This window comes from Phyllostomus discolor, chromosome 3 (assembly GCF_004126475.2).
Source record: "Phyllostomus discolor isolate MPI-MPIP mPhyDis1 chromosome 3, mPhyDis1.pri.v3, whole genome shotgun sequence".
Classification (NCBI taxonomy): Eukaryota; Metazoa; Chordata; class Mammalia; order Chiroptera; family Phyllostomidae; genus Phyllostomus; species Phyllostomus discolor.
Genome location: NC_040905.2, coordinates 4,956,502 through 4,981,350, shown reverse-complemented (window position 1 = coordinate 4,981,350; position 24,849 = coordinate 4,956,502). Strand labels below are relative to the sequence as shown.

At 42.7% G+C, this 24,849-nt stretch overlaps 1 protein-coding gene across 1 annotated transcript in view; it reads right to left on the bottom strand.

The window, feature by feature from the left end:
• The window catches only part of HCN1 (hyperpolarization activated cyclic nucleotide gated potassium channel 1), a 313,939-nt gene that overhangs the window by 37,593 nt on the left and 251,497 nt on the right, over nucleotides 1-24,849 (bottom strand). The window contains 1 exon segment of the mRNA XM_028521854.2: nucleotides 19,139-19,285. Coding sequence (XP_028377655.1) covers nucleotides 19,139-19,285 — 147 coding nt within the window.

Sequence of the window (24,849 nt, the reverse complement as noted above, 5' to 3'; positions counted from 1 at the left end):
GAAGACAAAGGTACGCTATTAAAATGACTGGATTGATTGTTTGAAAGCTCATGAATTCACATGTAAAATTACATAGAAGGATACGGTGGAGAATAGTGCAAATGAGTCAGATTGCAGAGGAAACAAGAGTTTCAAAAATAATAAAGAGACTCCTTTCATCTATGTTCTTTGTTTGGAAGCATACGGATTCTTCTCTTCACTGCTCTCTCACCTTTTATGTTAGAAACTATTTGGAAGTATATGTTACACACAGTTGGACTGGTGTCTGTGTATGCGGACACCTTCTCTGTGGCACAGTGCGTACTCGGGGCATCTGCTGGAAACACCTTGCTTGTAACACTGCGGAGATCGTTCCATATCATCGTTATTGCTTGAAAGAATCAACTCCTTTTCTCTTTCTCTGAGACTTTCACTTCCATGAAAATACGAGCTGGTTGAAACTGCGGATCCTAGCAAACACGCGATAGGAAGAATGTAGTGAGACAGAAACTTCTTTGCGTTTCCTCCTTTTTGTATTTCAGGCTGTGTTCCATTTGTACCTTGGCCACACCTTGTCCAGTGTGCTCCTCACGAGACAGGGGCTGTTTCCAGGTCAGGCTGATCGAATCCACCTGTCTGACCATTCTTGAAGCGGCTCACGCACTGCTTCCTCTTGCACACTTACCTTAGGTTGGAACTACTAGGTAATCAGATAAGCATGTAGTCACTGAGTGGGCCAAAAAGTTCGTTCGTTTTCTTCTGTTCCATGGCTCTAGTAGCTCTTAGTTGTCTTTAACTTCACTTGAAACAATTTTGATACATTGTATTGTGACAGCCGTCATATCAGTGTGCATTTAAAAAAAAAAAAGAAAACTTGTCAGCCCTGGCTGGTGTGGCTCAGTGGACGGCATGCCGGCCTGTGAACCAAGAGGCTGCCAGTTTGGTTCCCAGTCAGGGCACATGCCTGGGTTGTGGGCCAGGTCCCCAGTAGGGGTGTGCGAGAAGCAACCACACATTGATGTTTCTTTCCCTCTCTTTCTCCCTCCCTTCCACTCTCTCTAAAAATAAATAAATAAAATCTCTGAGAAAAATATCAACTTATCAAAATTGGCGAATTTTTGTGCAGCCATTTTAATATTGAAGATGGGAGAAAATATGCAATATTTTCAGCATGTCATGCGTTATTATGTCCAGGAAAGCAGAAATGCAACTGAAATGCAAAACAAACAAACAAACAAACAAACAACTTGTACAGCATATGGAGAAGGTGCTGTGACTGATTGAATGATGGAGTGTGTCAAAAGTGGTTTGCGAAGTTTTGTGCTAGAGATTTCTCTCTGGTTGATGTTCCAAGGTTGGGTAGTCCAGTTGAAGTTGACAGCAGTCAAATCAAGACATTAAGTGAGAACAATCGACATTCTACAATGCAGGTGACAGCAGACATACTCCAAATATCCAAATCACTCAAGTTATTGATGAAAATGAAAACGTGCCTTTTATTTTATGGCAAAAAACTAAACAGGGTTTTCTGCCAACACAATAGTTTAGTAGATACTGCCAAAAGTTTTCTGAAATAATTGCAGATTTTCTCATGAAGCAGTAACATACGAAGTTCTAGTAGTCCTGTGTCTCTGACAGAACTTGATGTTGTCATAATTTTAGCCATTAGGGGGCAAGAAGAGATACCTTATTGTCATTTTTTAATTTTTTTCTCATTTGTGGTTTAATTTTATATTCCCCAGTGATGAATATTGTCATGCTCATTATTGGTCAGATGAGTGTCCTATTTTGTGACGTGTCCAGTCAAGAGCTTTCTCTGGTTTTTCTGATGTAACAATTCTTTTTAGAGTCCTGGCGGGAGTCTTTGTTGGTTGGGATTGCATTGCAACTACCTTCTCCCCACCTGTAGCTTGCCTTTCCATTCTCAGTGGTATGTTTTACTGTTATTGTTTTCTTTCTTTCTTTTTTGTAATTTGTTTTCTAGCTTGTTCAACTCTACAGCAATCAGGAAAAATGGGATTTGTTACATTTAGATTCTTTCAAGAAGGATTTATGTTAACAATAAATCCATGGTTTGGAAACGCATACTCAGAGAGACTGGGAAAGTTTAAGCAGTATTGTTCGGTTGTAATTTAAAAGAGTAGCGATATTTTAAGGTTTCTTTTGCACTACAATTCCTTACTGATAACTTAAGTATCATTGCGGAAAGTTCCATGGTGTGAAACATTTCGATTTCTTCCATTCTACATTATCTTATTCCACATAGTATAGTTCTAAAAAGTTTTAAGCATGGTTGCTACAACTGCCATCATTACAACCATGAATCACTAAGTAATCTTAACCCAACAGAGCTGCTGTCTCACGATTAAATTCCTGCCCCCAACACACCCTGTACTTTATACTGTGCACGGCACACAGGGGCTTCCTCCTGAGAACTTACACCAGACAGACTTCAAGCTATGCAGTCCAGACACGCAGACTTCTGCGTTAACATTAGGAATAGTAAGTGCATTCGGTCAAATCTGTGTCGCGTGATACTTCATCACCTAGCACACCCTACGAATGAACCACTGCTGACTGATGTTGCCTTCTTTTTCCCCAATCCAGTAACCTGGACCAGTTACAATCAAAGTAGAGTAATTGGATACATTAGCATTTTTTCTTTAAGGCAGGGATAATTTTAACAATGAACATAATAAAACTAAGAGAAAACACGTACTGATTTTCTGCTGGGTTCCAGGTATTGCTTTAAATGTTGACAGGCACCAATTTATTTTACCCTCATAAAAATCCTGTGCCCTAGCTATTATTACTACCCCATTTTAAAGAAGGTAATGAGTTCGTTGCCCCGAAGCACACGTTCACAAGAGGAAGAACTATTGCTTACCAGCCAACCCAGCTCCTGAATTTGGGGGTCTGATAGAGTCTAAGAAGCCATCTTACCTTTGCGTGTATCTGAAATTATCACAGACCCTGAAGAATTCGATGTTATTCTTCTGAACTTTATACCTTTGAGGGCCTGACATGGACCCAAGTTACTGATGTAAATTAGCGACTCAGGGGTATAGATGAGTCCGATAAGTCTTAAAGGAGAGCTTGCCATTTCATGAAACTCACATGTCATATTGGAATGAGCCCCGTATTTCAAAGTACACAGTCTGCTCCGAGAGCTAATGTTATCTAACATGGTAGTCAATGGCCACGTGGAATTATTACCCACCGAGGAATTGAATTTTAAATTAAATTTAACTATTCAAGTTTAAAGTTAAAAATGGGCACAGTTCAGTTATGAGAAAATGTTAAATATGTTTGGGAAAACTAGGGTAGATGGACTTTTTCAACAGGACACTTTATGAAATCTATATATACATCAAGCAATTCTGAGGCAAACTTAGCATCAAAATCGAGATGTGCTATAACTGTAAAAAATACACTAGATTTTAAAGACTTAAGACAAAAAATAAAAAAAATTTAATGATCTCATTAATGACTTATTATATTGATTGCAGGTTGAAATTATAATATGTTGATATTTTAGTTAAAAAACTTATTAAACTTCATATTACATTGTATCTTTAATGTAATTCCTAGGGAATTTAAGACCTCATGCTACATTTCATATGATTCACATGACATTTCCACTGGACAGAGAGAAGTCTGCAGAACATGTATGATGTCACATGTAAGGAGATCTGGTATAAGAAGGCATTTACAGAGTTTTTTTAAAGCTTCGTCTTAAATGTTATTTAACGAAGAATTCAGCAAGACAAACATAAAGTATACATTTTCAATATTATATATTGGCCCTGGCTGGCATAGCTCAGTGGATTGAGCGCGGGCTGGGAACCAAAGTGTCCCAGGTTCGATTCCCAGTCAGAGTACATGCCTGGGTTGCAGGCCATGACCCCCAGCAACCGCACATGGATGTTTCTCTCTCTCTCACTATCTCCTCCCCTTCCCTCTCTAAAAATAAAATAAATAAAATCTTTAAAAAATATTACATATTGAAATGTTGTACCTTGAAGAGAGAGGTAAAACAGACTTTGAAACTCCCATAGGTGAGCGAAATGTGGTTTAGTTTGACCCCTGACGAGATTGGATTTAGATGACAAGGCTTCTAGGAAGAGTAACTCAGTATCCGGAAATGACCAACTAAAATTAATTTTAAGAGACCTCACTGAAAGCTGGAAGGCGACACACAGAGCACGTGAGGCAATAGCTAATACATAAAACTAAGACACCCACGGCAGCTTCCGAGCAGTCATTAAGAGCCCTGGGGTGGCCACCTCTGGGTGCCCGCCGAAGTGTAGGGCACAGAGCACAGTGCGTGCAGGGTGCCCACAGGGCGGTGCAGCTCGGGTGGGCGGAGTTCGGGTGGGCGGGTCTGACGGAGGGCATTCTTGGGAAACCACAGAACTGGGCTCTCTGGATTCAGGGTTGTGCCGGGCCCCTTGCCCTCCTCCTGGCTCTCATGGAGACACCCATCAAGAAAGAAAATGGCCTTAAGGACCTGCCAAAGGTGGCGTTCTTTTCCCTGTGCTTCTTTAGAGGAAGACGGTAGACCTGTGGATGTATTCGTGGCATTTTTCTAAAATGCAGTTTACTAGGCTTCAGTCCAGATTCAGAGAGTCCAAATATAAATCTTTAGGGGATATGACTCAAAATTTCTACTTTTAACAACGCATTCCAAGTTATGAGAGATGGTGTGGAACGCATGGTTCATTCCTAAAATAGAGAGGGATATGAACGCTCACATTTAGTCGAGGGAGAAAGATATACATGTATATATTCAGTGTAAGATAATTGTAAAGAATAAAATAAACATGGTTAGTCCCCCCCCACCCCCCGGCCCCGTCTCTCTCTCTCTGCACGTCTGGGCTCAATCCCTAATTCCGAAAGCAGCTGGCCCTGGGCCCATAGGAAGTGACTCAGACTCTTCAGAGCTTAATCTTCTTATCTGTAACACAGAGAGAACACTAGCCATTCTGTCACAGAGGGCTGCCATGATTAAACAATGGCTGCTCGATGTTATCTGGTATGAACCATGATAGCTACCGTGAACAGTATTTGTTAAGATCAAATAAATGGGAGAGAACATAGGTTTTATGAAATTTCAAAGAAATAAAGATTTCAATATCATTTGATTAGAGGATATGCATCTGATTTTTAGAAAAATGTTGAGTTGGGGACTGATGATTAAAAGCCAAAGTGGAGGTGGGTGCAGAGGTTCAGAAGAAAATGATGGATATCTTTTGAGGACAGTCAATAAAATTTCCTTTGGCCAAAGTCCAGGAATAAAATATATGATTCTTACAATAAAGCTGCCCTGTTAAGATAGTAAATTTAAATGGCTGATTGTAGATTACATAAATATTCTGGTTTTTTTAAAAGATTTTATTTATTTATTTTTAGAGAGGGAAGGGAGGGAGATAGTGAGAGAGAGAGAAAGAAACATCAATGTGCGGTTGCTGGGGGTCATGGCCTGCAACCCAGGCATGTGCCCTGAGTGGGAATCGAACTTGCAACATTTTGGTTTGCAGCCTGCGCTCAATCCACTGAGCTATGCCAGCCAGGGCTAATATTCTGTTTTTGTTTTGTTAAATAAAAAAGAAACACATGGGGGGAATTTGAAAAATAGTTTTCTCTCAGCATTCCCAACTGGGTTACACCGAGCTAGTGGTTTGTTCTTCTAAACTGCAAGACGTTGACTGAATGTAGAACAAAATCTGTCCATACACGCAGATCTTACTGCTTTAAAAACTTCTACACATTTATCCAAACACTGACTTTCAAGTTAGGTACCACTTCAATTTCCTAACCTCAGAGCTTTTCCCTGGATTCCTGTGTCCTATTACAGGGCATTTACAGCAAGCTAGTTTTTTATTTGGGATCATCTGTCTTATTTTTTACAGAGAGCTTTTATTGCAACTGCTGAATAATTTAAATATCAAGAATTATGAAATAAACTTCAAAGGTAAGAGAGACGTCCCTTTAATACTAGGTGGTTCAAAAGTAGGTTCACAGTTGTTTGTATAAAAGCATACAATAATTAATAAATAATAATAGAAGAATAAACTCTGTGTCACATGCTTACAACTGTAAACCTACTTTTGTCCCAGGTTGTATTTATGTTGGGGAAATTAAAGGAGTTAGAAAGGAAAATTTGGTGAATTAACATAGAGTCAATTTTATTTTATGATAGTTTTCCGTCATTAGAGTATTTTTATTAGCAAACAAATTGTACTTTTTAAAGCCTTTGAAAATAAAGTTTATATACACAAATTCCTTAAAATATATAAAAGAAACAGAAAATCTCTCTGTATTCCATCTCCTTAATGAAATTAATTTAGTTTGATTAGATATTCAAAATAACCTCTCATTCACCTTAATATATTGTCATCATAATATATATTCAATATTTGTTTCCTTTTCCTTCCACTTTTGTGGTGTAGAATATTTCCCACTATGAGATGTGGGCCTTAGGGCCTTGTGAATGGCCACGCAATATTCCATCTTGTATTATTCAAAGTTACATTATGAAAACTCCAATAGCGATGCAGAGAAAAAGTATGCAGCAGTGGTCTCTTAAATACTGGCAACCTTGTGCATTTTCAGCATAACTTGGTTTGAAATCAACTATATCAAGGAACATGTATAAAGGACTCATGGACAAGGACAATGGGGGGGGTTGGATGTGAGGGGGATGGGCAGGGCAGGGGAGAGTAATAGGAAGATGGGGACAACTGTAATTGAACAACAATAAAAAAAGAATTTAAGAAGAAAACAAAGAGAAAGGAGAGAAGGAAGGTGAGAGGAAGCTCTAGCAATATTGATCCCCTAAACCAGTTCAACTACTGGACTTCCAAGTCTAGTAAAGCCAATAAATGTCTTCTAGTTTTCAAGCTAAAAAGAAAAATAAATCCAGCTATATCATTAATTGCTAGATTAATAGTCTCTTCAAATTATGAGTTAAGAGGTAATTAGCCGAAAATCACTGCATATACAAATGGCCAATTGTGATTAAGTGGCTGAAATGAAATCGGTCTGCTTGTAAAAACTAGACCAGAACAAGATGAATTTTGAGACATAGAGGTTCACCAATTTTAACGTTTTCTGTAGTTACAGTTTTCACAAACATCTAACTGGGTTTTGAGGTGTGACCTCCCATTTGAATCTTCCAATGTGAGTGCAAACGCTGTTTGAAGTTAATTCAGCCTTCGCCTCGGCCCACGGGGGCACCTTCCTAGCACCCGGGAGCACACGGCTGCCAGGCACCGTGCAGAATGACAGCAGATGACAGCAAGTGCCCTTAGCACTCCTTGAAATCACATCATGCAAAAATAAATAAATAGGAGGAGGCAGAAAGAGAGCAAAACACGAAATCAAAGAATCGTGTATCGACAATGAACGTGCCTGTTGGAGGCTGTGTCCCAGCCCCACTCGCTGGAATCCCGCGCGGGAGCTCGGGGAGGGCCCGCGGGCTCCGGCAGAGGCGGCTCCGCGCCCGCAGCTGGCAGCGGCGTGAGACTCACACGTGTGCAATGGGAGTCAGCCTCACCCACAGAGCAAGAACAGGCTGGCGTAAACTCAGACGCAGCAAACAGATGTCCCCACGTTTGCTAAACTCAAAAGTATTGTTGAACCAGGACCGGCGGAGAGCAGAGTGAATTCAAAGACTTGATTCTTAGAAGAGGTGATTTGGAGAATTTGACAAAAGCTGTACTTGAAATTTTATAATATAATCCACGTGTACCTGTTTTCATTACCAGCAGGCCAGGAATAGAAATAATCCGTGCCGAAGAATACACGCGCGAGCGCGCAAACGTGAGGCAATGAGGCCAGCTCCACCGCCAGGCAGAGGTCCTGAGAGGCACTGCACTCTCGTTCTCCCGTTGCTTTAATTGGATTTGAATGCAGCACCGCGCATGTTGACAAGGGTCTGTGCCCTCCCTGAATTCATGTGTTCAAGCCCCAACTTCCAATACCTCGGCCTGTGACTGGAGTTGGAGGGGCGAGGGCCTGTACAGGGGCGATTACTTAAAAAGAGGCTGTTAGGGCGGGCCCTTATCCAGGCCGACGGGCGCCCTTGGCCCTTGCCGCAGGAACTGTGGACACACACAGAGAACCGAGGATGTCAGGACACAGGGAGAACGCGGTGGTCTGCAAGCTAAGGACAGAGGCCTCAGAAAAAGCCACATCTGCTGAGACCTTGAGCTTAAACTCCCAGGTTCCGGAACTGGGAGAAAACAGTTTCTGTTGTTTTCACCACGTAACAATCTGCTGTATTTTGTGATGGGGGCCCAGGCAAACAATAGGACCAGTTAGGCCGTGAGAGGGGCGGGAAGGACGCGGCAGCGCCCCCTCTGGGGGTCTCCCGAGACCCAGCAGCACAGGGCGCGGAAGGTGAGGCCCTGGAGGGGATGCAACTCACAAACTCCAACAACCTCTGAGCTGCTGTTCACTCCCGGAGAAATTCAAAAAGGTGTTTCGTCATACAAAGAAAGGGTTTTGCGCCCTGGCTGGCGTAGCTCAGTGGACTGAGCGCCGGCTTCGAACCAAAGTGTCGCAGGTTCGATTCCTAGTCAGGGCACATGCCTGAGTTGCAGGCCATGACCCCCAGCAACCGCACATTGATGTTTCTCTCTCTCTCCCTCCCTTCCTTCTCTAAAAATAAATAAATAAAATCTTAAAAAAAAAGAGGGTTTTGCTTCATTTTGGTTTGAGAGTGAGGCATCTTGGGCATTCAGGGGATGAGCAGCAGGCAGACGGAAATGGCTCTAGAGTAGAGCTACAGGATTGGGTGTTGCTTTCTAAGATTCATTTTTAAATTTTTACAAATATATATATATATATAACAATATTTACAGTTTTGCCTACTTCACTCTTCCCACGTGTACAAGTCACAGGCACGTGCACCACGATGCGTCACCATCACCGCTCTCTCCAGCCACAACTTTCTCATCTTCCCCAACAGAAATTCTGTGACCAGTGAAAACAGAGTCCCTCTTTCCTCCACCCCTCTGTCCCTTGAATTTTCCCATTCCAGGGACTTCCCATGAATGGGGTGACACAATGTTTGTACAGGACTGATCTTCTAAAGTCTTAATGAGAAAAAATGCCATGCAGAGCAATATTGGGGGGCGGGCCCGTGACGAGGCAATGGCAGGAAAGCTGGAGGGAAAGGCCGGGTTGTCTGGCGCTCCCTCATCACCACCTTACAGGTGACTTCTCCACACCTGCCGTCTCCCGGCCCCCTTCCTCCACCTCCTCACCAGCACTCTCACCTTGTGTCTCCTTCATAACAGCCGATCCAGTAGGGGCGAGGTGATCGCGCACTGATTTGCATTTGGTGATATTATTTGCAACATGTCATTGATTTTCATTTCATCTTCCTAATGATTAGGGACGTTTAACACCTTTCCATGTGTGTGCTGACCATGTGAATACTTTCTTCGGAAAAACAAATGTTTATTCAGGTCATTTGCCCATTTTTTTAATCAGACTGTTTGTTTCCTTGCTATTGAGTTGTATGAGTTTCTTTCTTTCTTTTTTTTTTAAGATTTTATTTATTTTTTTAGAGAGGGAAGGGAGGGAGATAGAAAGAGAGAGAGAGAGAAACATCAGCATGCAGTTGCTGGTGGCCATGGCCTGCAACCCAGGCATGTGCCCTGACTGGGAATCGAACCTGAGACACTTTGGTTCACAGCCCATGCTCAATCCACTGAGCTATGCCAGCCAGGGCTTGTATGAGTTTCTTACATAATTTGGAAATGAACCCCCTGTCAGATGTGTGGTATGCCAATAGTTTCCCCCATTGCCTAGGTTACCTTTTCATGTTGATTCTTTTTCTCTGCAGAAGCTTTTTAGTTTGATAAAACCCAACTTATTTTTGATATTTTTGTTTGTGCTTTAGGTGTTGTATCTAAAAAAAAAAAATCATGGCAAGGGTCCATGCCAGGAAAGTTTTTCCCTATGTTTAAGCCTTTAATCTATTTTGAATTTTAGTATGGATTATCTGCTTTTCTCTGGCAAATAACCGTATGTGACTTTTTACTTGTCTTGTATTTTTAGGAATACATTTTAATTTTTCTCCATATTTATTTCATGTATTTATATCTTGTCTCTACAAGTACATGGTAAGAACTCTGAGATCAAAAACTACATTTTACTATTTCCCTCCCCATCATGGCTGGGTCAATGTCTCGGCCACATTAAGAAATCGATAACTGTTGGAGTGTGTGTGTGTGTGTGTGTGTGTATTTGTTTCCTAGAGACTAGGGATGCAGAAGAAAAACTCTCGGCCAAAGAGAGGAGACCCGATATCTTTGCTTGGTAATGTGACCGCAAACCAACCGGGCCACTTACATAATTCTTCTAGCCTTTCGTTACTGTGACTGTCGCATGAGGATCTGATCATTTATAAGATCTCTGTCGAGCTTCACAGTCCTGGATTCTAGCTTGTTGTAATTAATTTTGCCTGAAACCATTTTTAGAAGGCATTTAAAACATTGACAAATACATACTCTAAAAAATTATTTAGAGTGGCACTAAATAAATACACATGCAAATTATACTATCTTCCCTAACGGTCCATTTGACGAATGAAAGGTCAAGAAGGACAGGATTTTACTCTCAGCCATGTTCTGCGAAAATGAAATATACTGACGTCCTATATTCTCCCAGGACACATGATCTGTACCTATTTTCAGCCATGGCTCTTCACACTCATTGGGTAAAAATAGATCCGTTCTGAACTTTGGAGACAGGCTCGGAAGGGCATTAACCTCTTTCTCCACTGTTAAGTTTGCATTCTGCTCTAATCGAATCAGTATAAATCTGATCGTGTTAAAAATAGACCTTCTTGCTTTGTACGTATTCCAACAGGTTCTCATAAGCAGAGCTGTGCAGTTCGCTGAATCTGTCTGACCAGTTTTCAGTTTTAACTCTACTGCCTGCCTTCACTAACACATTCATCAGTCTCATGGCCCTGACGTTTCAGTGCCAAGTTTTCATGCGAAGACATTGTCTCCAGAAAGCTGGCTGTTACAATGAAGGCAGAACTTACTAGCAGATTGTTTCCATAAATTCCAAGAGAACTGAGTCTTGATAAGGCTGGACTTGGTGTCCCTCCCCCGCACGGCCAACACCCTCTGAATGACCCTATCACAGTGCGGACAGCACCAGTGATGGCAGCTTAATTCCCCATCTCTCACTAAGCTGTGGGCGCCATGTGGACTGGGCTGTGGACTGCTCTTCATTGAATTGTAGTAACACCAAGAATTACATTTTACTTGCACTTACGTTATGCCAAGGAGTTTTCTATTTTTTTTTATTCTATTTAGCTATTTTTTAAAAGATTTAACTTATTTATTTTTTAGAGAGAGGGGAAGGGAAGGAGAAAAGAGGATGAGCAGAAACACTGATGTGTGAGAGAGAGAGAGAGAGAGACATCGATCGGTTGCCCTTTGCACGCGCCCTGACCGGGAACCAAACCTGCAACCCAGGCATGCGCCCTGGCCGAGAGTCAAACCCGTGACCTCTCACTTTGCAGGAGGACACCCAGCCCACTGAGCCACACGGGTCAGGGTATTTTTCTAAATGTTCGTATCTGTTGCCTGTTTAATCTTCATAACAACCCTATGAGGTAGTTATTATCACCATCACTGACATCCTCTGGAGAGGAAAGGCAAGTACATGCAAGTCGTGAAACAGTCCCAAGCTATACGCAGCGTGAGCTGTGGAGCTGGAGTTGAAGCAGGCGGCGGATTCAGGGCCAGGCTCGTAGCCCCTCTCCCTTTGGTAGGTTCTCCTCCATCGTTCATTACAGAACTGAAAGTACATGTGTCACTCTTATTGGCACTGGGAAGATCATAAAAGGGATTGAAACTCTTCAAAACATAAACCCTGACTACTTCTGCATAACCAGGGGACAACAGGAGTTTCTGAGAATTAGGCAGGGGCAGGGAGGGCTCTCCAGGGACAGCCGGGCCAGGTACCCGCTGGGACGCCAATCCTCCACGGACCCACGCTTCCAGACGTCACCGAACCCCTGCCCTGCAGACGTGGAGTTCTGACTCGGCACAGCCACGGGGCAACTAGCCAGTGACCATTACAGATTTCAGGCAACACATCACAAAGCATAGGAAATGCCAAGTTTCTGGTCTTTTCTTAAGAGTTTTCCCAGGAATTTCAAGTTATTCCTTTACTTGCCGGCCCATGTAATTTAGTGCACAGTGAAATGAAGATACTGTTTGAAGATGACTTTCCAGTCACCTCCCAGGAAGCTGCCAATTCCAGCGGAGCCAGTATGCGGGCCCCTTGGTCCCCCCCAAAGGTGAAGAACACACGCATGTGGCCACCACTCGGAGTCCTCTGTACCCTGGGGTGCATCACCACTCAGGTTTGGGCCGGGAAGCCAGCAACGATTGTTTTATGAGCCACAGACGACATTCCAGTCAGACTTGGCAAAGCAATATAAAATTTGTTTTTCTGTCTCCATGGATTTTATAGGGTTGTAAAGATTGGACAGAATATTTATATGCCTTCTACCTACGATGGTGCTCTACTGAACTATCCCTCGCCCTGCAAGCGGACGGTGAAATAAATCACTAATACATCAACCTGGAGCAAGTTCAAAAGGAAATACAAACAATTGCACATAAAAGAGGACCTTCTGGCATGTGGTGCACACACCGAAACAAAATCACAGAGGGGGCTGAAGGCCCTAGTATCTGTTAGTTACGCATCAAAAACAATGGGTCCACAGCATAATCTAAAGTGGTACTGAGAAAGCTCACGGGTCGTAAATGAACATGTATAAAGGACCCATGGACAAAAAGCCAAAGGATGTAGGATTGAAGGTGGGGGGTGAGGGTGGGTACGGCAGGAGAAAGTCGTGGTGGGAAAATGGAGACAACTGTGTTCAAACAATAATAAAAAAATAAAAATTTAAAAAAGAAAGCTCTAGGGCCACAGCACTTCACGGTTATGGGCATCGCTCTTCTTACCCATGTCGGCGAACTCTCTGGTTGACAGAATGCTCCCTCCAAGCTCTAACCGTAGGTGCTTCTTTGAGACGAGTGTCAAGTGTGAGATCCTTATTTAATTTGCTTTTGCATTTTATCCAGCAAGTAATTTTTAAATACGCGCTATCTAGGGGCTGGGTGACTGTGGACACCAAGAAAAATTCCTTGCCTTCTTGGATCCAGAGTTCATGTAACAGAATGAGCAATTAAGAAATAAATTTATAGGAACCCCAAAACAGCAGAGTGGTACGTCCAGAAGAAGAAGGCTGGTGTGATGAGAGTGAGTGCCAGGAAACCAGTGTGGGTGAACTTCGCAGGGAGGGCCTCTTGAAGGAGGTAACATTGGCGTTGACATTAGGACATTGAGAATAAGCCAGGTGTTTGTTACAGATATTTCAGAAATTTGTCTCTGACATAGGAAAAAGGTAAGGCATTTTTTTTTCTTCCACAGACATGGAAATAGGAGAATGCTTTCAATAAAGCAGTGCTTTTGAAATATCTACTCAATTAATTTCCATATGCATGATATAAGATTTAGTTTATTTTAAGATTTTATCTGTTTTTAGACAGAAGGGAAGGTAGAGAGAGAGGGAGAGAAACATCAATGTGTGGCTGTCTTTTGCACCCCCTCCTGGGGATCTGACCCACAACCTAGGCATGTGCCCTGACTGGGAATCGAACAGGTAACCCTTTGGTTTGTAGGCAGGTACTTGGTCCACTGAGCCACACCAGCCAGGGTGTGCATGACATAAAATTTGTATAAGGGCATTCAATGGTCACACACATTCATAATTCTTTCTGCCATTTTACATACTAAAATAATTTTATACTTTAAACTCTTCAAACCCACTGAAAAGAAAGGCTGGGGAATAAAATGGATAAAATATAATGGGAACTTAATTGGTTATGAATATAGAATAACCTTCACATTCCTGAACACTGCATTTTACCTGTACTTTCTCTGTTTTTAAGCAACATGGTTTTCTGTAGAAGTTTTGGAGATTCTGAAGGTTTGACCTACCTTTCGCTTTTCTACATCCCTGAGCACACACACTTGTGTTAGCAAAAGTCACTGTTCTTAAGTGTATGTTAGAATCCCAAATTAAGTGAAATACTTTCATAAAAATGAGCCTTCCAGATAGCAAAGCAATTTTAAGTTAAAAATCTTGTTATAACATACGATGGTTGTTGACTCAAAATTGTACACACATGATTAGCGATTGTATATAGTGTGTGAACATGTATACAAGGCACATTGTATTTCCTTCCCTCCTGTCACAAAACATATATCAGGAAATCCAGCTTCCCCTGTAGGCGTGTCCTCATTCCACTCATTGACATTTATTGTGCTGGTCATTCAACGTCTTCTGCGTGCCAGGCATCTCCTAGACACCGGGGGCTCAGCAGTGACCAAGACACACCTCTGCGTAAGTCTAGGCCTCATCTCTCAGGGGACTGTAGCTTTTGAAAGGTGGAGTCATGTGTATTTTACAATTTTTAAATTTGGGGGCGGGTGGGGTATGGAGAGATAGAGCAAAAATTTAAAAACGAGAAGGAACTCTCATGGACACGGACAACCGTGTGGCAGCTGTGGGGTGGGAGGGGGTAGGGAGAGGTGGAAGAGAGCAGGGGGGTAAATGTTAAGGGAAAAGTACAGCAAAATATAAAAAATAAATTAAAAATGATAAAAATAAACTAAAGTATTTCTTATGATCTACCACTACGACTTCAATATAGCAGGTACTAGTAGAGATGTAGTTCCCATTGAACTTTTCTTTATCGAGCTTTTTTTTTATTGAACTGTTCTTTAGAAAACATATCTGGCTTGTTTAGATTCCAGCTTCCTTTGAACAGTGGCTTTTGTTGAGCCTCTGCCAATGTCTTTCCTTACTTTTCTATTCTGCTCATGCTGCTTCTTTGCTAATAAATTCCGCATTCAGTAGTAACAATGCATGCAGGCTTTGTGTGATTCCAGTGCCAGAAGAGCAAAAAGCGAAGAGCAAATAAACAAACGGAAAACGCTGTTTTCAGCTTCTTCTGAGGTGTTAAGCGTTTAAGTGTTTCTTACTTCCACTTCTAGGCTCTCTATTTTCATTTGGGGGCCTTGACTCTTTCCCTGTTTTTCATTCTTAATTCTACTGAAGGTCATTCATTCAGTACATATTTAATGAGTTCTCACTATCTGCCGGTCACTAGAGACACAAAGAGAGTAAGACACAGTCTCCACACTCAGTGAGCTCCTAGTTTGAAAAGAGACAAACTGTCAAATGATAAATGTGGTGACGGAGGGTAAGTTTAGGACAAAGGTCGGGCCTTGTAAGAGTGTTTGATAGAAAGGAGAAGGCGAGCTGAATACAAAGGCTTGAAGGCAGAGGGTAGCATAGAGAAAGGCAAAGAGGCAACCAGAAGCATCCCCTGCCTTCAAAATGATGAACAAGGCTCCGCTGATGAAGCAAGGATGTAATGAAACAAAGATGGAGTCAGGCCATGGAGGGTCTCATGTGCCATGTCAAGAAGCTTGGGCTTTTTCTTGCAGGGGATCTAAGGTTATGATCAGGTTCTAAGAAGAGAGTAAAATTGTCCAACTTATTTTTTTTGTATCAGTCAATATGGTAGCCATGAGGTGGGATGCAGTTGAGCCATGTGATATCAAAGGCAGGGAGAAAAGTTTAGGGTGTACTTGTGCAGCTCAGTTCAAGATGCTGAGACCCTGAGTGATGGCACTTGAAAATATAAGGAAAACAATGCATCGTAATCCATGATAGGAAAATTGCAGGAAATGAGGAAATTGGAGTTATGTCTGTAGATGGCTTTATGGGGGACAAATAAAAAGTGGAATATTAAGCCCTGGCTGGCGTAGCTGAGTGGACTGAGCATGGGCTGCGAACCAAAGCATCGCAGGTTCGATTCCCAGTCAGGGCACATGCCTGGGTTGCAGGCCACGGCCCCCAGCAACCGCACATTGATGTTTCTCTCTCTCTCTCCCTCCCTTCCCTCTCTAAAAATAAATAAATAAAATCTTTTTAAAAAGGTGGAATATTTTCTACCAAAGATCAGAGTAAATTAAAGCGTGGCAAGAGAAGGTAGTTATTAATACATACATACTTAAGAAAAATTTATTGTTATCCTGATTTTACATTATATCAAGAATTTCTAGCACAGAGGAATGCTTCCCATTTAAACATACAAATTCTTAGGGTTCATTTTTTAGAGTTATTAATTTTTAAAATATTTTATTTATTTTTAGAGAGAGGGGATGGGAAGAAGAAAGAGAGGGAGAGAAACATCAATGTGTGGTTGCCTCTCACACCACCCCCCACCAGGGACCTGACCCACAACCTAGGCATGTGCCCTGACTGGGAATTGAACTGGTGACCCTTTGGTTTGAAGGCCGGCACTCGGTCCACTGAGACACACCAACTGGGGCTTAGAGATCATTTTTCTATCAGCTTTCTGTATTCCCTCCAGAACATGTTATTCTAGAATACTCACTTGCCCCTGCTTCTTTAAAATAAATCCTTAGTTTTACTGTATCCTCTTAGGTTTTGATCTATTTGACTCCTGGTGCTGTCTGTTGGGTTATGGCTGTCCCCACACCACGGCCTGACCACCCTCCTTTGACTCCCTCTAGGCCCTCGAGAATCCCACCTGGTCCCTGAGTCCTGAGATTATGCCCCTTAATGAAGGGGATTTGGATTTAACGCAACTTCTGTCATCCCACAGAGATAAAGCAAAACATATGGATAGATTTACAAATGAACAAACAACATATTACTTTTTTAAAACACAAAAAAAGTTTCATTTATGTCCCTCAAAGCACAAAGATTTATATATCCCTATTTCATTGAGAATGTTCTAGAGAAAATAAGCTAATCATTAGCATAGCAGATACTTATTTCCTTCTATTAACAAAACTCTTAACTTATATCTTAAGGCTTTTCAAAAAAAGCATGAAAAGTATAAATAACTTTTAGTGGATGCAGAAAATTAAGAATGGTTCAAAATGGTAATGCCATTAGTTAGAATGAAAATATTTAGTAAGCATTTATTACATGGAACATGTACTAGAAATTTCAAGAAAAAATTAAAATAAATGGCCTTTGTTTTTAAGGAACTTTTAAGACAAAAGTGGAGAAAACAACCGTGAAAAAACAGTGATAACACAGACAGAATGGATAAGTAGCACCCTACATCTCTGGACTCAGTGCACGGTTGGGGGCGCAGAGACAAGAATGATCAGATCCATATGGCATTTGTGTAGTCTGAAAAATCGAGAAGGTATAAATAAAGAAGTATTACTCAACAGGATGTCGCTGGCACATGAGACATTGCTGGGGAACATCGGATGCCAGGGTGAGAAATTATCACTGGTCTTTGCAGAAGCAGCAAGTTGCATACTTGGCCCGAGGCTGCTTTGGAACACGCAGGACGCCAGGGAGAAGGAAGACTAGAGACTGGGCCCGGGTCAGGGCACGGGAGGGCTAGGACACCAGCCCGGCGAGGCTTTGCTTGACTTAATTTGTAATGTCAAGACTGAAAGTGTTGGAGCAGAGAAGTGACCAGCTTGTATTGTATCCATAAAAGGAGATGAACGTGGCACCGATGAGGTTTAAACGGTGGAGAAAACAGACCAAAGGCTGCGGGGTCACTGGCTCTAGAGCTACCAATCCCCGTGAGGGGAATGGGGTCAAGGTGGCGGTGTTGGGAGAGGCGCCCGAGGGCCAGTACAGACGTATCGCCTCAATGAACTGATAGCATCTAGTGAATGGCTGAATGTGCGGAGGAGCAAACATTTCAAAAAAGGACCCACCTTTGATCTTCCAGTGACTTGAGAGAATCACTCAAACATTTACAGAGAGACTCCCAAAGACATGATGGTTCAGTGTTGAATGATGGCGTTATTTTATTAAATAACTTACCGTATGTACAGGGCCAGGTGATCGCATGTAGCTTTTAAGAAATTGGAGCTTTTGGAAAGAACGTGGAGGTCAGATTTACAGAACTGAAGCGTACACTCAAATAAATAAAATAATAAGTTCAGGAAGGCAGAATGTAGAATCAATGGCTCGGTCATGATTCAGTGTTAAAGCCACCCTTCCCCCTCCAAAAAAAAATATTCAGAACGTGTGTTTAGTTAACAGTTTAAATGCTACCAACAAGGGTTCAGGGGCAAAAGTTTTGCTGATTAACAGGTCACTGATAATTTTGAGGAAACAATTATGGTAAAGAAGTGGAGATCAAACCACAAGGCAATGCTTAGATCAGGGACCTTTTGAGAAGGCTGGTTTTAAAAGAAAGAAAAAAGAGCGAAAGCTGTGTAAGAAATATGAACAATAAAGAGAATGCTCGCCCTGGCTGGCATAGCTCAGTGGACTGAGCGCAGGCTGTGAACCAAAGCATTGCAGGTTCGAGTCCCAGTCAGGGCACATGCCTGCGTTGCAGGCCAGGTCCCCAGTGGGGGCCATGTGAGAGGCAACCACACATTGATTCTCTCTCTCTTTCTCCCTCCCTTCTCCTCTCTAAAAATAAATAAATAAAATCTTTAAAAAAAAGAAAGAAAAAATTGACAGATTTAAAAAAAAAAAGAAAGAGAGAATGCCCTTTCAGCCGAGGGGTGGCCTGCACATCAGTGGGCGGGGGGATAGTTCCGAGGAAAACTGGAAGGAAGACGGTGTCAGAGAAGTGTTATAACGAGGTCCCAAGAAATGAGTTACTTGCAACCGCTTGGGCAACCCTGTGAGCAGAGTCCGGGGGGTGGACAGGGACGATGAACGTGGCAGGGCAGCGGAAATCAAAAAGATAAAGAAACCGTTATGGTAGAACTAGACAAGACAGTGGGAGACTGGACAGACGTGGACAGTCAGAACACAGAAAGGAATTTTAATAACCAGGGATACAGAAATAAACAGCTGAGGGTCATCATGAAAACCGTTTCCCAGTATTTTTTTAACAATTAAAAACATGTATCTGGGAAAACATAAATAATGATAAGGGCAACAAAAGAGGTCTTATTTGTTAATTCTGATATCTCTTTTGAGTCACGCTGTAGCGCAGACATGCGGGCTCCCCTGGAGAAGAGAACGGGGACGAAGTCCTGGACCAGGACCCAGCAGGTGCGGGCTGGCACAGCTTACCTCTCTCAGGGGGTCGTTGAGCTCATTGAGGATATTTTCCTCGTCAAAGATTTTGCCTTGGTATCTGTGCTCGTAGTAATCGTGAATCTTCTGGCGCATGTCCGCCGGCAGCTTATGGAAGGACATGTATTGTTCCACTTGCTTGTACTGTGAGGAGAGGAGAAAGGAGAATTAGAGGCTATTGTTCAGGGGAATGAGAAGCCATCAGGCGACTTCGTGCTGTGTTCAGTGACACGTGAATGACAGTAACAAAAGGGAGTGATTCTTTGAAGGGAAGGAGCTAAGGGACCGGGTCGTAATGTTCCCCATCTGGGTCACACACCGCCGAAGGTATTTATTTAGGTAAATGTGTCCTGTAATGAACTGAGATATTACGGTGAGAAGGCGTGAAAGGCGTCCAGAGTGAATTTAAGGGTGGAGCCCCAGAAAAGCCTGTGATGGGCAAAAAACAAACAGTAAATATATATCTATATCTATATCTATATCTATATATGTATATAGATATAGATATAATTTCATTTTTAGCTCGGTTCCAAAAGAAGTATGAAGTTGCTCTTTGGGTCTTCATCTAGAGAAAGAATCATGTAACTTTGGGTACCACGGAAGGCCTTATCACAGACCCCGTGGGAAAAGGTCCGACCCGGTCAACGTGTGGCACAGAGGCAGGGCGCTTGGCAACTCTCTGCCAGCCGCAGACACCCCGAAGCACAGCTGCCCACTGGGGTAGGGCCGCCCCTCACGCTTCAGTGCAGGGTGTGGGAGGGGACGAGGGTGAGGCTGGGCCCACGTGCTTTCAGAGCAGAAAGTTTACTGAGACATTTAAGTTCCTTTAACCAAGTAGCACTTAAACTTGATTGTTTGTAAAATTAGACGCGGGATTGCCTTCTTCTGGGACGGCACACGTTCAGGCTTACCCCCAGACACCGAGTCCCTGGATGTGTGTGCCGCTGTGAACTCACACGCACACTCGCAGACACCCACGGAGACGGTATCGTTTTAGAAAATAGCAGGATGACAGCTAGTGGTGGGGGAGGAGGTTGGGGGTGGAGGGGCTGAGCAAGAAAGAAAAAGGACTCGTGGGCATGGACCACAGGGTGGGGATTGCTGGGGGGAGTGGGTATAAGGGGAGTAGAAGGGTAATTTAATGAAACACAATGCAGATTAAACAGATTAAACACAGATTAAACTAAAATAGATTAAATACAGATTAAACTAAAATAGATTAAACACAGATTGAAGTAAAATACGGTAGAGATGAGAAGAAGTAACTGCCGTTCCACTCCAGCAGGAGCACAGCATCACGGAGGTCCCGTGGGGGCCCAGGAGAAGGGCACGCCGGGCTGCATCCAGCCCCTCGTGAGCAGAACCTGCCCCTAACCACCTCCCCATGTCGCATGGCACGTGAGGCCGAGAAGAGCTCCTTCAGTGTTTCAGAAGCAGGGGATCCCGAGACCACACTTAGCGAAAGCCCTCAGAGTTAGTTCCACTGCACAGATGATAAAACTGAGTCCAGATAAAACAGTCGGCAACAAAACCAGGTACAGATACTAGAATGAGATTCTTTCCTTGAACAAAACATATTTCACGTGTTACCTAGAGAAACTTTTTTCTCAAATCTTCCTAATAACAGAGTTCTGACCGGACTATCTGGGCCTTCTGACTCCTTGTTCATACTTACTGTAATTATAATTATAATTGATAACAGACATATTAATGAGAAACAGCAACCCACTGAACTGTATTTCTTCAATTTTCCCTACATAGTTTCCTTGGCTATAACATTCACATTGTTCGGATGTTCCCTTTGAGAGAACTATCAACTAATATCAACTAATGAAATACTACTAATTAGCAATAATCAACTAATTAGTATCAACTACTACTGATTAGTAATAATCAACTAATTAGTACCAACTAATGAAATACAAGTTTGTCATGAGATTTCCTTTATTTGGTCACAAGATTATCCCCCTAAAGTATTTAAAGCCTCTCTCTCTCTCTCTCTCTCTCTCTGTCTCTCTGTCTCTCTCTCTCTCTGTATCTCTATTTCTATCTCTATCTCTACCTATGTATCAATATCTGAAGTAACTAGACTACAATTGAAGCATTTTAGAATCAGGCACTGATGCTGTCACTGTCATTGCATATACGTGGTTTCTATTACGTGCTTGGGAAACACTGGGTTGATATTTTCCAAAGAACTTTGAATCGATGAGCCACCTAACCTCTCTAGCTTGCTAGCTCCCTTCTGGGGACCTGGATTCAGTCTGCTTGGCACCTGGAAGCTTCTGGAGCCTTCTCTCCACACCGCTCTGTAGGATCGAGTTCATTTGCAGCTGCTCTGGAATAGCTCTATTTTCATTTCTAGAAACACATCTGTATCTAATTGTTACTCTTAGCCCCAAAGAGGGCAGTGAAGTGTTTGATGTAGTATGTGGGATTTAAAACTCCCCTGGAGACCTGCAAGGTTAACTTCGGCACTAAGGACTCACAACTAGCCTCGGTTTGACTAGATAAAGAGCTACGAAAACTGTTGTTGGTGAGCTCTCCCCAGACCAGGGCTCGCTGCACAGGTCTTGGCGGGCGAAGCCAAAGAATTGGTGGGGGAAGGCAGAGACACAGCGCATTCCAGGCGCTGCAAGACGGAGCCGCTGAAGAGCTCGCGCTGGGGAAAGGCCTTCAGCCTCCCACCCTCGTGTGTGTCTCTTTCTCTGTTGCACACGCGGTTCCATTGACTTGAAACAAAAGCCACCTGTGAGGGTACAGCCTACCATCTGGTGAGTCCTGCCAAACACTTGAACTTGGGAGAATAATAGAACCACCTCAGACAATGAGACCACTACAGTTTGGGCGCTGGCTGCAGTGACGAGACGTCCTTTCGGTTCTAGCCAGACAAAGGATGCGTTTCTCCTGGGCCAGTCGGTGTCAAGCAGTCCCTGCTTGCTTGTCTCAAAGAGCCTTCTGCCCAAACATTGCTTGGCGTGGCGAGAAATTTTAACTTACCCAGAGTACTGAACTCCAGAGTTCTCAGGTCTTTGTATGCGTCTCAGGGTTATGGGAGGCAGCGTTACGGTTCAGCCAGATATTATCTGTTTGGGAGAAACCTGCGCCGGTATGCCAAGGCCGACTCATCTAAAATGATCTGCTCTATGTCTGTGTCTGCAGTTGGAGAACTCATCCTTAATCGGCTAAATACAAATATTACCTATAAAACTATTTTATTTTGAAGGAAAGTTGGGATTGGTTGAATCCAGTTCCTTTTGCTTACAAAGCTCATTTCGTTCTTTTAGACTTCAGCTTCCTAATCTACCTCGGAAGGGTGTCGGGTCCAATGATCTCCCTTGTTCCCTCAGAACATGTCTCTTTGAACATTCTTTGTCATTTACTCATACTGGCTCAAGTTTGGTTTCTGAGCCTATATTACACATTTTAACCATTCACTGACTTACAGCAAACATTGGTCTAACCAATACCAACCGACTGCTGTGTGCTAATGGTTCTCAGGGTACGGCTGCCAAATACCAGCGTCCCCAGGGGGTTTGTTAGAGATGTACATGAGTCTTCACCCCAGACCTACTGAATTAGAAACTCTGAATCACAAATGCTAAGCAGTCTGCGTTTTAACATTCTCTGGAGACACTAAAATATCAGAGCCGCTTCTATATGCTAAGTACGGTGTTATCTTAGGACATAAGGAAGCACTTCGAATGGGAGTCAGAGAAAGAGAGGAAATCCAGGTTGATAAGTGAAGGGGAAGATGTCCACACACATTCTAATGCTTATCTGTAGGCCAGGCTCTCTGGAGAGAAAATACACACATAGTCAGTGACTCAGGGGAGGTGCAGAAGTAGAACTTGTATTTTAACAGTGGTTGAATCAGGGTGATCAAAGTTAAGGGAACTGACATTTGGCAGCAAGATGTGAGAGCAGAACCAGACAAAAAATGATGAGCATCCTCCAAAGAAGGACAAAGTTTCTAAGAAAGGGGGTACTGGACCTTGGCCACTGAATGTGGAAATGATACAGCGATTTTCGTTAGGATGAAAAGAACCACCTTCCGGGCCCAAGGCATCATTTTGCACACTGAGGATTACTGGAAGGTGGGAGTCAGAAGTCACACTTCTCATTTTATTATGGGAGCAAATTACATAAAAGTAAAAATTAGCAAGTTAAATCAAATGGGCCGCTGAAAGCGATTTATGCTATCTAAATGTCCTCGCTTCCCTCCCCCAAACAACTTCTTTCACCCACAGAGGCAGCGTTACATCCATGCAACCCTTCCCTAACCGTTCCCAAGACATAGCAGCTTCCACACAAGGCCATCTATTAACTCATTTTGAGAGACACCTATTTTTTCTTCCTTCTGCTCTTGCAACAATGGAAACAGTGCCTTTTCTCTCTTTTGAAGTTAACCTTTTGGTGGTGTTTGAGTGTCTTATCTTTGCTCCTCAGGAACATTATCCCTATATGCTGCAGTGTCTATCCTACAACTTCAACTTTCTCTTCTATGTATTGGTTCTAGCCACATGGCTTTTAAACATAGCATTCATTTAAAATGATTAATAATAGTAATCACTGAATATTACAAACTTTTTTTCAGGCAAGCAACTAAACAGCTCACTGATGTTTGCTTTGCCACCATTATCTTCACCTTCTAGATGACGAAGCTGAGGTACAGAGAAGTTAAATAACTTGTATAAAGTCCCACAGCTAATTAGATGTGAAGTCAGGATTTGAACCTAGGCCATCTGGATCCAGTTTGCGCTCTTATCCACTCCCTGATGTTCCTGTCTTCAAAAAAAAAATGGCTCTCAGTTGGGCACAAGCATCCCTCCATCTACTGCCCAAGTTTTCCCCCTTCCTTTCTCAACCAATCTCTTGACAGAGTGGTCTACACTCATTATCTCACTGTCTACTGCTCATTAAAACTTTAAGTATCAGACTACAGCTTCCATTCCTTCTACTTCACTAGGAATTCCTTACATGTAAATGATCTGCTAATGATTACCATGATAATTAGATACTTTACAAAGATGCTGTTATTTGGTATCTGAACAGCACTGACCACTAGCAGCTGACCCTGCTGATGCCCCATGTCCTCACAGCTGGCCCACTTCTGACCTCATATACACATCTGTTGGATAGTCCACCTCAGGGTCTCTGCCTAAGAACTAAGAAGCTTAGAAAATGTGTTCAGCTCATGGTAGAGTTGCATGGATATTTAGAGATGGGACAAGTACAGGTAATGCTACTCACGTAACATTCAACCAATGAGGGGCTCGAGTCTACAGATTTATGTCTTAGCTTCCCGTCCCACACAGAGACAATTCTGGGGTGCATTCTACATCTTTCCTCAAGGGTATCAGCGGGACCAAGTGCAAGTCCACTTGACCATATTGGAAAACAACTCAATCAAATACACTTCATTGGCTTTCTGCTTATCCCACTCTTACTCTTTCTGTTCCCCATTCTGCTTTTTTAGTTACTCCCCAATAAATCACCTAAACCTAAATCCCTTTCTTAGGCTTGTAGGGGAACCCAAATTAAGACAACATTATCATTGATCCCTTCCTCCACAAGGCATCGCAGTCCTTGGATACCCCACCTAGATGCTCTTCTTATTTCCTCTTTCCTCTCTGGCTGCTTTTCACAGTCTTATTTATTGAGGTCTTATTATATTTTTATGGTTCCAAGGACTATACCCAAAGACA